This window comes from Phallusia mammillata, chromosome 4, assembly GCF_965637545.1.
Source record: "Phallusia mammillata chromosome 4, kaPhaMamm4.hap1.1, whole genome shotgun sequence".
In the NCBI taxonomy this organism is placed as follows: domain Eukaryota; kingdom Metazoa; phylum Chordata; class Ascidiacea; order Phlebobranchia; family Ascidiidae; genus Phallusia; species Phallusia mammillata.
Genome location: NC_137255.1, coordinates 19,983,557 through 19,996,201, shown reverse-complemented (window position 1 = coordinate 19,996,201; position 12,645 = coordinate 19,983,557). Strand labels below are relative to the sequence as shown.

Genomic DNA, 12,645 nt, shown 5'->3' with positions numbered 1-12,645 from the left:
ACTATCGTTACTGTTTAACAACAATTATGTTTCAGATCTTCACTGTGAGTCGTATCTTGCACACCATAGTGTACGTTAATGCAGTTCCACAACCGGCAAGAGGTCTGTGTTTCATGGCCGGATTTGGAGTGTGTGGTTACATGGCATTTTCGATTCTGAGATCCCTTTTACAATAAAACATTTCGGGACCAGTCTATGCTTAATTGCAACGTAGAAGTTAGGATTATATTCAAAAATGTATATAATTTCAGTTCTAAAATGGTCATGCATCGACGTTTGTTTTTCCGCAAATAAACGAATTTTCGGTGATCAAATTGTGTGAGACTAGATAAGATTGTTTGCCCTACAAAAAGCATCATTGCGCGCGAGCAATCGCCTACGACCATACCACGTTGAGAACACCCCATCTCGTCCGATCTGGGAAGTTAAGCAACGTCGGGCCCGGTCAGTACTTGGATGGGTGACCGCCTGGGAATACCGGGTGTCGTAGGCTTTTGATGCTCTTTTTCATAGAAAAATATTATTGACAAACAATTTTGAAACAAAACTTTTCGTTTGTTTGCCAACACTCTTTTTTGGCAAATTTCCCGTGTTTGAATGGAATGTTGGGGCGAGTCTTATGTCGGTGACTTAGTTCGTGAGACATAAAACGTTATGCTTCAAATCTCGTTTTTTACCGGAACATGCCGGAGTGACGTAACTTATAAGCCTGGGGCATTTTTTTCAGCTGAGATATACCTACCAGCGCTGTACGTTTGGTTTGACCTCGCGGTTTTGTATTGTGGTCGATCAGAAAGTGGAGTATAATCATACAGAATGGCTGGCAGTCCGTACTCGTTGGAAAATGACACTTTTGCAGCGTTAATGTTGCATGGGTGTATTGTGTTGGTCAAGATGATGGCATTAGCACTGTATACGACGACAAAAAGATTTGCCAACAATTCGTTTGTGTCGTCGGAGGACGTTTTGAATAAGGACCGTGAATCAAGGAAAGAAGCGCTGGTGGCAAATGAAAACGTGGAGAGGGTGAGAACTTTGTTGTAAATGCATTAGAAATTGCACCAAAGCATTACATGCAACATAATTGTGCTGAGATGTTAAGTTGACTTGAAACAATTAGGTTACGCACACACCGATAAGTTAAACTACTTACTAAAACTTATGTCTTATTTGACCTCTTCACCGAAAAGACATGTTTATAACTTAACTTCAATTTATTTGAAGTATTTGCTGCAACTTGCGTTAGTACCTACAAACATATAATTGATTCATAAATTATCTCGATTTAATTAACCTAATATGCTTTAGGTTCGTCGATGTCATCTGAACGATATGGAAAACATATATGTTTTTCTATTAATGGCACTTCTGTACATTGGAACCAACCCTAGTTATGGAACTGCATTGCTGCTTTTTCGGGTGTGTTGTATGTGTACAAGTTGTGCTTTCAGTAGTGAATTAATGTAAAATTTGTTTCAGGTCTTTTCAGTGAGTCGTATCTTGCACACCATTGTGTATCTGAATGCTGTTCCACAACCGGCAAGGTCAATTACTTTTATGGCTGGCTATGGTGTATGCTGCTACATGGCATTTTGTATTATGACTTCTGTTCTCTAAATAGACCAATGTGCAAGTACTTTGTTGGTTTTAATTGATGCTGTATATGGTGTAAATACAAGTATAACTCTCCTACATATGCATGTGTAATACTTTTTCTAAAGTTTTGTTCTATTTGAATAAGGAATTAAAGATGTCAATTAGGCGAAATATATGTTTATTCCATGTAAATGCATTGACTGATTCTGTTACAGTAACAGTGAGGGTCAATGACCATGCTGTCTGTTGGAGGGTCTGATATTGTTCAGTTTGTTGCATTTTAGTCTTGGTATGAAACTTTCAATGCGTCGGCATAAAAACTCTTGTCCGACTTCAGTTGGCAGTAGCCACTTAATACAGCTTTTTTTCCTACAACCAATCAGAAAACTGCTTGGTCATTATGCCTTAAACACTACAACGCAGCTTAAGGCCTCTCCAGCCTACATTCAGCGATTTCTACGGGAAATGACTCGAGATTGACAGACCGTATCGGGTATCGAGGCTTTGTGCTGTGAGACGCTTGTACAGAAACAGCCTTGCACATAGCAAAGTCCAAACTGCGTTGAAATTAGATATTCGTGACTAGGATTTTGGCGTTATTGAGTTGATGGAAATCATGACTCCATGATTTGTGATGTGAATTTATGAAAGTAGGCCATAGATTGTGCGTAATGTCGAAATTCAAGTACTGAATTTGGCGTGGTTTTTAAAAAGTAGAAAAAAACTGCAATCAGAATTATTTTGCAAAAAGTAAAAGCGTGTCATGTTATAAACGTCAGAACAGACGTAAGTGTAATATATTCGGGTTGCCAATAGTCTTCCCTCATTCAAAAGTTAAGAGAACGCTGACACCAAATTGATTGTAGTTTAACTACGTAGCTAAGGGCCAGACGGGTAATTAAATCAGTCAATTGTCGCAAGCTATTAAAAGCATTATCTCTGCAGTGGGTATAGGCAACCTTCTTGACTGTCAAAACCAAGATGTCGACACTTTCGATGGAAAACAAGTTGTTTAAGGAGTATGTGTGGTATAGTGCCTTGGCGCTTGCCAAAACCGTATTGATGTCTATCATCACTGTGTACTATCGTGTTACACTCAAGTCAATTCCAACTCCTGAAGATGCAGTATTTATGGAGAAAAGCAAGGAAAAACACAAAGTGATGCTTCAATCCAATGCAGTCATTGAAAGAGTAAGTGGGTCAGGTCCTTGTCCATTCTGTTTGAATTTTTAGTACCCCAAACTCTAATGCACTTTGCTTTGTGTAGATACGAAGAAGCCATCTTAACGACTTGGAGAACGTTTTACCTTTTGTTCTGATTGCATTGTTGTATGTTGCAACCGGTCCGGAGTTTTCAGGCGCTGTCTTCCATTTCCAGGTAGGCAAAGGCATCATATTCTTTCACATGACTGCCAACTACGAAACCTAAGGCACTGTCAGTACTTCGTAACATTCAAACTAATAAATGCTCGTTGAAATTGGTTTAAACTGTTAAATATTTGATGCAACACAAAGCATATAAGTCGTAAGTTCACTAAAGGTTAAAAATCGTACTTATGTACATCCAGTAGGAAGGTGTTTTTTGTAAGTTATTCATAGTTATTTTGTGTTGGGTAATATATTGTCTGTTGTTTGCAGATCTTCCTTGGCGCTCGAGTCATTCACACAATTGCGTACATCTATGCTTTGCCGCAACCCATTCGATTGCTCGGCTTTGCTTCCGGCTTTGGTATCAACGTGTCCATGCTGCTTCACATTCTTATGGCGTTGTATTAATCTGGTCAAAGCGACATGAATTCTTAACAAACGCCGCCGACCGTGATGCTACGCTTCCTTCTGTTGTTACTGTAAACATTTCTGGCTTTTCGTTGCCGATGCTTGGTTGACAAATAAAATTGGCGCGTCTTTTAAAAGTGCTTGTTTTTGTGGGGGAGTTAATTCTTGTCAAAATTGTCTGCAAGAAGATTACACTTAAAAATAAAAAGGTGAATTTGATTTGAGAATTTCCATACATTGCGTAATTACCGAACATTTCAACCAACTTTACGAAAATTGTATCGGGTTGCGTCATCCAAAATGACAAGAGCTCTCGTTTCGTCATCACTGACGCGTGGAGGGCATCAGCTCACAAATATGCATAGTCACGGTGGGTGCGTGTTTCACGTGACCAAACAGCTCCCGTTGTAGATCATTCACCGTGTCGGCTTTTGCGCCGGTAGATTCATTTGTGTCAATATAGGTAAGCTCTCTTCACGAGAAAACCTTGCGGATTGGTTGTTTGCCGAACCGTGTAGTAAGCGACGTGGTAAGCTGTTCTGTTTGTCTTGTATTTTCTGCTATCTTTAACGTGATGTGAAACTCTTGCAATTGTTTGAAGTTTGTGCATGATGAAACCTGTTGAGGTTATTGGGCTGAAGCAAAAATTTCAACGAATGGCGCAATTATTGACACGCATTTTTTTGCGTTGTCATGCTAACGTGGACTTGTCTTAGGTTTAGGCTATAAATACTGGACTCTTGTCCGCCGAAGGCACTTTTGAGGCGACAGAATCCGAGTTCTAATTTTCTGCTTTCAAGGAGATCTACTTTTTCAATATTTTGTGCTTTAATATTGCAGAGTTAGCATTGCATAGCATCACTTAAGTCAGTAGTATGTCTTTCTTTACACTTGACAACGAAGCTTTTGCGGGCTTTGTGCGATACGCCACGCTCGTTGTATGCAAAACAATGGCAATGTCTCTGGTCACCAGCTATTTTCGCGTCAAAACTTCGTCCTTATCCTCACCCGAGGATGCCCGCGTGGTGGCGCCAAACGACAAGGAAAAACAAAAGGAATTGCTTCGGCCAAACGATGATGTTGAGCGAGCAAGGCGCGCGCATTTAAACGATCTGGAAAATGTTGTTCCCTTCGTTCTGCTGGGACTTTTGTATCTTTCTACTGGACCTGATGCGTCTACTGCACTTTGGCATTTTAAGGTTTGTATTTGTCTGTAGGCTAAGCATTGTGTAATTGTCCATAAAATTGCGTGCAAAGGTTTGAGCTTTTTTCAAGCCTGGGTTTCCATGCCATAAATCATAAAGCAAAAAATGCCAGTGTATGAAAATCATTGAATAAAAATTTTACAAACTAATGTATGTATTTCACTCTTTTGGACACCTTACATCGGTTTTTATGTGCAGATATTTTTCTGGTCACGTGTTTGGCATTCGATCGCTTTCATTGGTGCGTTTCCTCAACCGTCAAGGGGTGTTGGATTTGTGTTAGGATTCTTGGTCAGCGCTTCAATGGCAGTTCGCACTCTTTGTGCCCTTTCTTAATCTCCTACTTAACCTGGTTATTTCTTATCGTCCGTAACATCTCAAGTTTGCTGATTTGTATCTTTCTTTGCTGTTTGCTTTAATTTGTTATAAGGTCGCTGTATTACAAATAATTGCAAAATACATGGGTCTTCAATTGTTTACAATTTGACTTCTATATAGAGTTTCAAAGTTCATAGTAAAAAAACAGCTGTTAACACCTACTGTTTCATTGTCTTTTAACTGTACAAAATGTTTGAAACAAAAATTAGCCCGAAATTCTCACCCCACATGCTAACCTGAAAGAAATGCAGCACTTGTTATTGTAATTTAATTGAAACCAGCCCAACTATGCCTGTATTTCCGGTGAACTCTAATTCTCATAAATTATTAACAAGCTTACTACATTGCTGTTTTCACATTGTCGTAATAAATTATGTACAAGAATCACTTGCGCGTGGCTAATTGAATTAGTCAAACACCGTAAATGCAGTTGAAGGTAGCAATATTGTCGTTGTGTAAGACTCTGGCCCGTATTGCATTTTCTATCGCATTAATATTTTTTTGTGTTCAAGTTGTTGGTTTCATCGGTGACTGGTGATGAATTCGTTTTGTTGGATCAGTGCACTGGAGTCTGATAACAATTAGATTCCAAGTTCAAAATTTTCAATCAACTCTTGATGGAAAGAGAACACGGTTTATGGCCTTTTTTCGGCTGTAAAACTGTCAAGGCAGTGTTCTGTAACTGCTAATCGAACAAACTGCATGTTAGTTGCTACTTTCATGAGTGTTTGGTTACTTATACATATTACTATCTACTTTCGGCAGTGTATGCCTAAATCTTTGAAATTATTTTCTCTGTGTACAAGTTTTTCTGAATCATCGTATCGAACAAGCAACTTTGCCTTGAGCAAAACTTTCGATCTTTGATCTCGTGATTTCCTGAATACGCTTCGTGTAGCGAGTGATCCGTGTAATTGCGTTTACGGTTCACTTTACGCCAAGCCAAGCGTTACAATCAACAACCTGACGCTTTGCACAGTTTTTAACATGCTTTTACCCCAGTTTCCTAACACTCTAAAGTACGTTTATTTTGAGCATTTACACAATACCTCGGCTTCACTGCGACAGAAATACATAAAAAAACAAGAGCTGTTATTGTTCAAAAGTTCAAACGTCAGGCGTTGCGTATATCTGCGTTGTCGGAATTTGCAGAACTAATTTCCTCCAACCGGTGGTGTCACTAACACAAGCGGGGTTGTGTGGCGGGACTCCACTATCGAAGTGTAATCGTTTACTCTTACCACCGCACCGCCTTCTCGTACTAATGCCCGATCAGGCGTCCATAACTCGTGTTTGTTGTGCGCCGAAGCCGGCTCCGCGCATCTTGGACTTGTCCAAACGTATCGCATTCGGTTTTTCGGATCGACTGTTCGGTTTTCATGTGTTGAAGGTTCGGGGTCGAACTGTACACGTTCCTTTTTGGCGAAGCACTTCGTGAGTTTGGGCTCGAACCACATGTAAATCACGAGAATGACCACGAGCAGGCCACATGATATGAGAGTCGTGAACCCAGGATGAAATCCTTGAACTTGTGATGATGAGTTGGTGTTTGCGGTGAGATTGGCCCTGTTCAGTGAAATAACTTATTAGTGACGAGCTGGCATAATTCATATCTCAGCTTAGGTCTTACGTAACAGAGTCAAAACATTCTATTTCACAGCCGTCTGAGGAAGTCGCAAAAATCAATAGTTTGAAGTAATTCTGTATTGGCCTGATATACTTCTGTTTGAATTCTGCCTTTTACTTGCCATTTCAAAAAGAGTAATTTGGGTTATTATTTGCTACACTTCGATGCATAATGCCAAAGTGCCGTTGGTTATAAATTAGTTTTAAATTCTGCCAATGAGAAGTAAAAAAAATCCACATTATACTTACAATCGAAGAGGTGCTTCAATTGTGGTCGACATTTGCTCTTTAACTCTGTCTGTGCTTAATCCAATCAGATGTGCATCTCATGCAGCGTATAGTAAGTTACCTATAGTTCCATCTGTGGAAAGTAAATTAGCTTGTTAACCTCGCAGCGCTGCAAAACATCAATTGGCCCTTATCTTTATAGATTTTCTGTACCACCGCGCAATAATTAGGCTCAAATCACGTGCTGTCACGGTAACTACCCTCTTGGGGGCACAAACAAGCCTACTGGTGTATTTGCTCGTAAAAATAGTCTGATTTTCGACCCAGTTGGCCAAAATCATAGAGTATCACATTTCCCCTTGACTCACTGCCTGCCAAATATCAGAACTGATCAAAATGTAACGAACCATCGAGTTATCTGACATCGCAGATCAATTTGCCATGAATATTTATTGGCGCTTGTCGACTTCACAGTTATGCTACCTGCTTTAGTTCTTCCACTATCCATCACACCTGTCACCTTTCGTTGATTGCTTGCATGTCAAAGCTACCCGATAATGTCTGACACAGTTATATAGCAGATGTAAAAACAACTTTTTGTACAAATACCGACAGTGCTAAATCTGTGGTCGTATACAAATTACTACCATGAAACTATGTGAATTACATGCTTAAACGTAATTTGGTTATTTGCCTGTATATTGAACAAACTACATACATGGCACAGTTTTACGCAAATCTATAGTTTTAATAACTGCCTTGCGCCTTCGTGACTGTTATCTTTGAAACTAGGCACCCTGTAATGTATGCATTATGCGAATACGGTGCAGTCAAGTGCGGTTGAGACTTCAGATTTTATTTCCAACCACACACTACCCTGCAGCCATTTTAACGTCTACCAAAATCAGCCACAAAAAAGAAAACAAACTGCTTTTCAAGTTTGCGTTTTTTATGTACACCGCGACATACCTATATCTGCTGCAATTCCAATACATACGAAGCCAGTCAACTACCCTAGCTTTATCTCACAAAAATGCGAACCGTCTGCGCGATGCATGAGAAACGTCCCTCCATCAAATTTTAATGCCTGCATGCCTAGCACGTCAAAATAAGTGGTAACAACGCCAATCATAAGCCCAATTAACACGGAAATCCATGCTGCTCACACCGGCCAGCCGTACAATGTTCCACACGTAAAGAAGTCTTGATGCAGCTTAAAATATCCAGCCTTAGTACTTTGTGCGTTTCTCGATTGAGGTTATTTGTTTTGCGGCATTTTGAGATGCTTGGTCGGTGACTTTTAGTTTTGCGTGATCCCCAGCACGCGCTGACTTTTTGAAGTCATGAAGTGTAACATCACACTGAAATAAGTAACTCTCGCAGCAGGTGTTGACGGTAGTTTGGTTACGTTCATGTAGAATGCTTCCAGAAGCTTCTAGTGTTTTCCAATTCCTATGACTTGTATCTTTTAATAATAATACTGAATTTTGAACTTTTTTGCTTCAAACAATAATAACTCTTTATATTTTAGGTCTAAAAATACTTTTTTTTTCAGAGTTCATTTTTTGTTACAAATGATCTGAGCCGGGGAATTATATGCGTCGCGTTTCATGTCCGAATTTAATTATTTATTGCCCATGCAGTCGTTTAGCTGTTGTTTTCGATAGAAGTTTGAAAAGTAGACGGCGTGCCTTTTCCATAATATTTAATTTTCGCACGGTTTAGGTCTATAGTGTGAAATTTTGTATTTGTTACGATTTAGGTAAAATATTAGACTCCTATTATTGTTGTTTTAGTGCTTACTTTGGTTTGCCCCACGAAACAACATGTCAGCAGATCGTTCTATAAAAACTCTTTGGTTAACAATGGATTGTTGCACTGTACAATTTCACTTGATTTGTTTACTCTTTTTGGTCACGACAACACAAACTAGAGTAGCCGTTTGAAATTGAAAGTCCAACAACACTGAAACCTTGTGCACTAAACTTGTATTTTTTACCAGGGCTGATCGTACCGTGAAAAAGCTTCTGGCTGATGCCAGCTTTAGCATGGAATCTGTCGGTTTCCTTCTCAACATGCAGGAGGAAGAGAAGGATGACAGTTGCGTGGTGCCAAGAGGAGTCACCATCCCTTACACAAGATCAAAAGAAAAGAAATTTGTCTCCCTACAAGAATGTAAGTAAATAATGATTTGTTAAAAAAACTAAACACACAACTGCACAACAAACTCAAGTTTGTGCTGAAGCTAATTATAACAACATAAAGCAAGCAGTGAGAAAGGAAGGTTGTAACAAACGCAATATCAGCCTTCAAACCAGAGGTGTAAGCCGGCCTGAAAATGTTGCCCGAGTCCGGCCCAAACCCTAAAGTACAAACCCCTTACGCCACCCAAACCAGGTTTTTAATCAAAGCTGGAATTAGGCCAGAAACTTGGTGCTAATAGGTAAAATGACTCCCAGTGTGAAGACAGGCCCAAATTTTATTGAAACTCGAACCCGGAATACCAACCGAAAAGGCCCGTCTTACAACATTTAACGTAGTGGTGAACTGCTTTGAACACGCAATTTATAACTGCAGTTACCTATATTCCGAATCATCAGAGCATAAACCACTAACCCATAGAACAAAGACCGTGTTTAAGTGTCTCGCTCTCAATAAGCTCGTCTTGTTTGTTAACTTTTAATAAAGTATATTTTTGTAACTTAACAAAGATATTATTCCGTGTGCAAATAGCACTTACTGTTTTAACGTGAAAATGCATTGTTTCAGACGAAGAAGTGATGGATGACGAAATCAACTTGCTCCGTGACGCCATACGCTTTTTACGCCGAGAGAAAAAGAACGCAGTGACCACCGTTGAGGTAAGTTGGCTTTTAACTATGTTTACCAACCAACTAACCTTTACTCATTACCCCTTTGCTTTGAATGTCAAACATTTGTTTTGTTTTTACATTTTCTGAGCACTTTCTTCTCCGTTGGTTTGTAAGTGATTTGGCGCAATCTGGCACCACAGGCCATTGTTACGATAAAGTCATACTAGCGCGAAAATAACTTGTCTGTACACTCAAAACTATTACAAATACACATTTGATGTGGTACCCTTCACTCGATAATGTTGCACTATGAATTTCCTGTTGCCCAAAACAGCAAACTTATTTAACGTGGCGTGTACCGCGACCAACAGTACTTATAGACTAGGCTTTAGTTGCTGGGATGCATTTACCTGTAATGGATGCGGCTTCCTTAAACGTCCCGTGATTTGCAGGAGCCAATGGACGAAGACAACCTGTGTACGATCTGCTACGCTAACCTTGTCTCAGTTGTGTTTAATCCCTGTCAACACACATCCTGCAAGTGAGTGCTTATAGATACATTTTAACTTTTTAGAACAGTGGTTTTTAAAGTGGGTCTGTCTTACAGCACAACAGTAGTTTTATGAACTTCTACCTTTTTGTAAGTGTTCGCAATTAGATATCCAACAGGCAACATGATCATTGACAATCGCATTTTTTGTAAATCTAATATGGACATGAACTACTATTTCCGATTTTTTTAATTAACGAAAGATTCTGTAATTTATAGAAACGCTTTTCATATACGTTTTATCCTTCACGCCCGGTTTGCTTTATTTGTGTATAGCCTAACTCAACAAACAATTATTTGAAACCTTATTGGAAGCGGAAGTGGCGTTGAAATAATGCTGCCTTTGGGGTAAAGTTTTCTAAAATATCTTCAAAGAAAAAACTGTAATTTATGCTCTTCGCTGCAGAACGTGCATTAAACAACAAATGATGACCAGCAAAGAGTGCTTCTACTGCAAAGCCGTCGTTGAATCGTTGGATGAAATAAACGAGCAACCGTCAATTACTCTCGCAGCCGGGCCGTCGTTCTCGGGGTCGCACTGATGCATTAACTTTTCGTAATGCCAATGAAATTCAATAACTATACTATACATGTGCTTTGTTAATGTTTCTTTTTTTGCGTCGCCGCCTGTTTTGTTTGCGCGTCAAAAGCATTTGTTTACAACGTTTCGTGTTGCTACATGCCGAAATTGCAACGTGGGCGCCCTGATTTATGTCAAATTTATTTTGAATGCATCCTGTTCATCTCTTTTAGCCGCTAGGGTTCGCTACGGAGCATTTTCTTGGCAAATGCTTTTTGTGTCTGTGCAGTTTAATGCACGTTACGATGCGCTGCACTTTGTCGGACCCTTTTTTAGTTGAATTCTTCTGCACATGAGTGTTGTGCGCTCGATGTTTCGTAGGTCAGTATAGGTCGAATAGCGCTATTAAAAAAACTTTTGCCGTTTCTAGTATAGGTCTGCAAGCTATGCTCAAACGCATACCATTTGAAAACGATCCTCTAAGTTACCTGGTTTTATTTTTGTTAAGCAACGGCTAATGTTATGATCTTTTCTTACTCCTCTATGTTCATCTCAGAATTTGCACGTTGATCCGTACCAGGGGTTTATTTTGAGTTGAAAATGAACTGACAGCCTTTGGCGCGACTTGAGGTCACTTATTCCATTGTAATGTGCACGTTACTGCAATTTTGTACAAGTAATTTTTCACTTTTAAACTCATCATGGCCTGCACTGTGGCACTTCAACGGGTTTCGCAATCAAAAACGTCGTTTCTGGGTTGTCTTCCTAAACAACCTTTTACTTTATTAAGTCAATTGACATTTTCACCCATACAATAGGAACATTTTCTGTTTTTCGTTGCGCTTCTACATAATTTTCAAACAAATTGAGTTTTTCTACGGCACATGGTCCAAGCATGGCGCACGGTTAGATCTGGAAGAAGTTTAAACCTTTGTCGCCTAAATAAACGTGTCTTTTTACGGTGATTTTATGTTACAGATTAAATCGCTATGTTCAAAATCACCAAACATTTGCGCGATTTGCTGCGAATTCTTTCTTGTACTTTTGTCGTGTTGTCTTCTTTGTGTTTGTTCTATGCTCTTCGTTGTCTTGCTTTGTGCCCGTTGTTTTATGCAAATAAGCTGGTTAACTATGTTTTCATGCAATAGCCGACACTTGGAAAAAGACAACTCCATACACGGTGCCTTTTTAATTTTTAAAACACTATCTTGGTATTCAATAAGTTCCGATTATATTTTAATGGTAAACCAACATTCTATGTGTGATTTTTAAATGATTTCATCCCTAACAAACATATAGCCTACTAAAGGCTTATGTCGTCGGTGCAAAACAATGGATTTTTGTCACTTTTCTTACTTCCAATGGTTCGATGTCCCAAGTTTTTGTCAAGTGAACTTGTCCAGTCTTTGTGTAAACTGTGTTTTCGTAAATTTACGACTCTCCTATTGTTCGCTGTCGGAAATGTTGACTGTTGACGTTTTCTGCTGGCTTCGTCTACTTTCAGTATTAAAACGGATTTTCGAACAAACAACAAAGTGCTCATGGTAGCCTACAAAGATTTCATGCAAGTTGGAAGTCACAGGTTATTGTTGCGCCAATGATAGCCTATATTTTTGTCCAGCAGCCCAGGTCAGACGCAAGACGATTTTATATGAAAACAAAGCGGAACATGCGCAAATTCTCATGATGAGTTTTGTTTTTGTCTGACAGTAGTTTCACTAAAATGAGACAATTGTCTTTGTTTCCAGACGAACAAACTTTCACCAGCATATTTTGTGAACTGCGAAAGGCTTATGGGGTAATTCCCCTTTTGGACCAAACGTTCTTTTCAGATAATCCAAACTAGTGGAGTGTTTTTTGGTGTATGAAATCGTTATCTTTTAAAATTAGAACAAATAGGTATTTAAATTAATTGCATAAAAATTTAGTATTATTTTTTTATGTCGTGATAAT

The 12,645-nt window shown here is 39.2% G+C and overlaps 5 protein-coding genes and 1 non-coding gene across 6 annotated transcripts in view; 5 read left to right on the top strand and 1 right to left on the bottom strand.

The window, feature by feature from the left end:
• The window catches only part of LOC145222496 (E3 ubiquitin-protein ligase RNF123-like), a 34,434-nt gene extending 22,352 nt beyond the window's left edge, over positions 1-12,082 (top strand). Inside the window, exons 32-35 of the mRNA XM_080088631.1 lie at positions 8,812-8,984; positions 9,579-9,670; positions 10,075-10,163; positions 10,579-12,082. Coding sequence (XP_079944757.1) covers positions 8,812-8,984; positions 9,579-9,670; positions 10,075-10,163; positions 10,579-10,714 — 490 coding nt within the window. The 3' untranslated portion in view covers positions 10,715-12,082. The remainder of the gene's footprint in view (positions 1-8,811; positions 8,985-9,578; positions 9,671-10,074; positions 10,164-10,578) is intronic.
• Positions 375-493, top strand: LOC145225498 (5S ribosomal RNA). The gene has a single exon (XR_013859899.1). It is a non-coding gene; the product is annotated as a 5S ribosomal RNA (ribosomal RNA).
• On the top strand, positions 647-1,694 carry LOC145222498 (microsomal glutathione S-transferase 1-like). Its single transcript, XM_080088633.1, has 3 exons — positions 647-1,026; positions 1,309-1,419; positions 1,480-1,694. The coding sequence occupies exons 1-3, from the start codon at positions 817-819 to the stop codon at positions 1,615-1,617; spliced, it is 459 nt and encodes a 152-aa protein (XP_079944759.1). The 5' UTR covers positions 647-816; the 3' UTR covers positions 1,618-1,694.
• LOC145222499 (microsomal glutathione S-transferase 1-like) lies at positions 1,856-3,509 on the top strand. Its single transcript, XM_080088634.1, has 3 exons — positions 1,856-2,787; positions 2,864-2,974; positions 3,235-3,509. Exons 1-3 carry the CDS (start codon positions 2,578-2,580, stop codon positions 3,370-3,372), a joined length of 459 nt encoding a protein of 152 aa, XP_079944760.1. The 5' UTR covers positions 1,856-2,577; the 3' UTR covers positions 3,373-3,509.
• On the top strand, positions 3,681-5,342 carry LOC145222497 (microsomal glutathione S-transferase 1-like). Its single transcript, XM_080088632.1, has 2 exons — positions 3,681-4,571; positions 4,776-5,342. The coding sequence occupies exons 1-2, from the start codon at positions 4,248-4,250 to the stop codon at positions 4,911-4,913; spliced, it is 462 nt and encodes a 153-aa protein (XP_079944758.1). The 5' UTR covers positions 3,681-4,247; the 3' UTR covers positions 4,914-5,342.
• On the bottom strand, positions 5,858-7,200 carry LOC145222500 (uncharacterized). Its single transcript, XM_080088636.1, has 2 exons — positions 6,831-7,200; positions 5,858-6,521 (listed from the first exon to the last, which is right to left on the bottom strand). The coding sequence occupies exons 1-2, from the start codon at positions 6,860-6,862 to the stop codon at positions 6,110-6,112; spliced, it is 444 nt and encodes a 147-aa protein (XP_079944762.1). The 5' UTR covers positions 6,863-7,200; the 3' UTR covers positions 5,858-6,109.
• Positions 12,083-12,645: the final 563 nt, after the last annotated feature.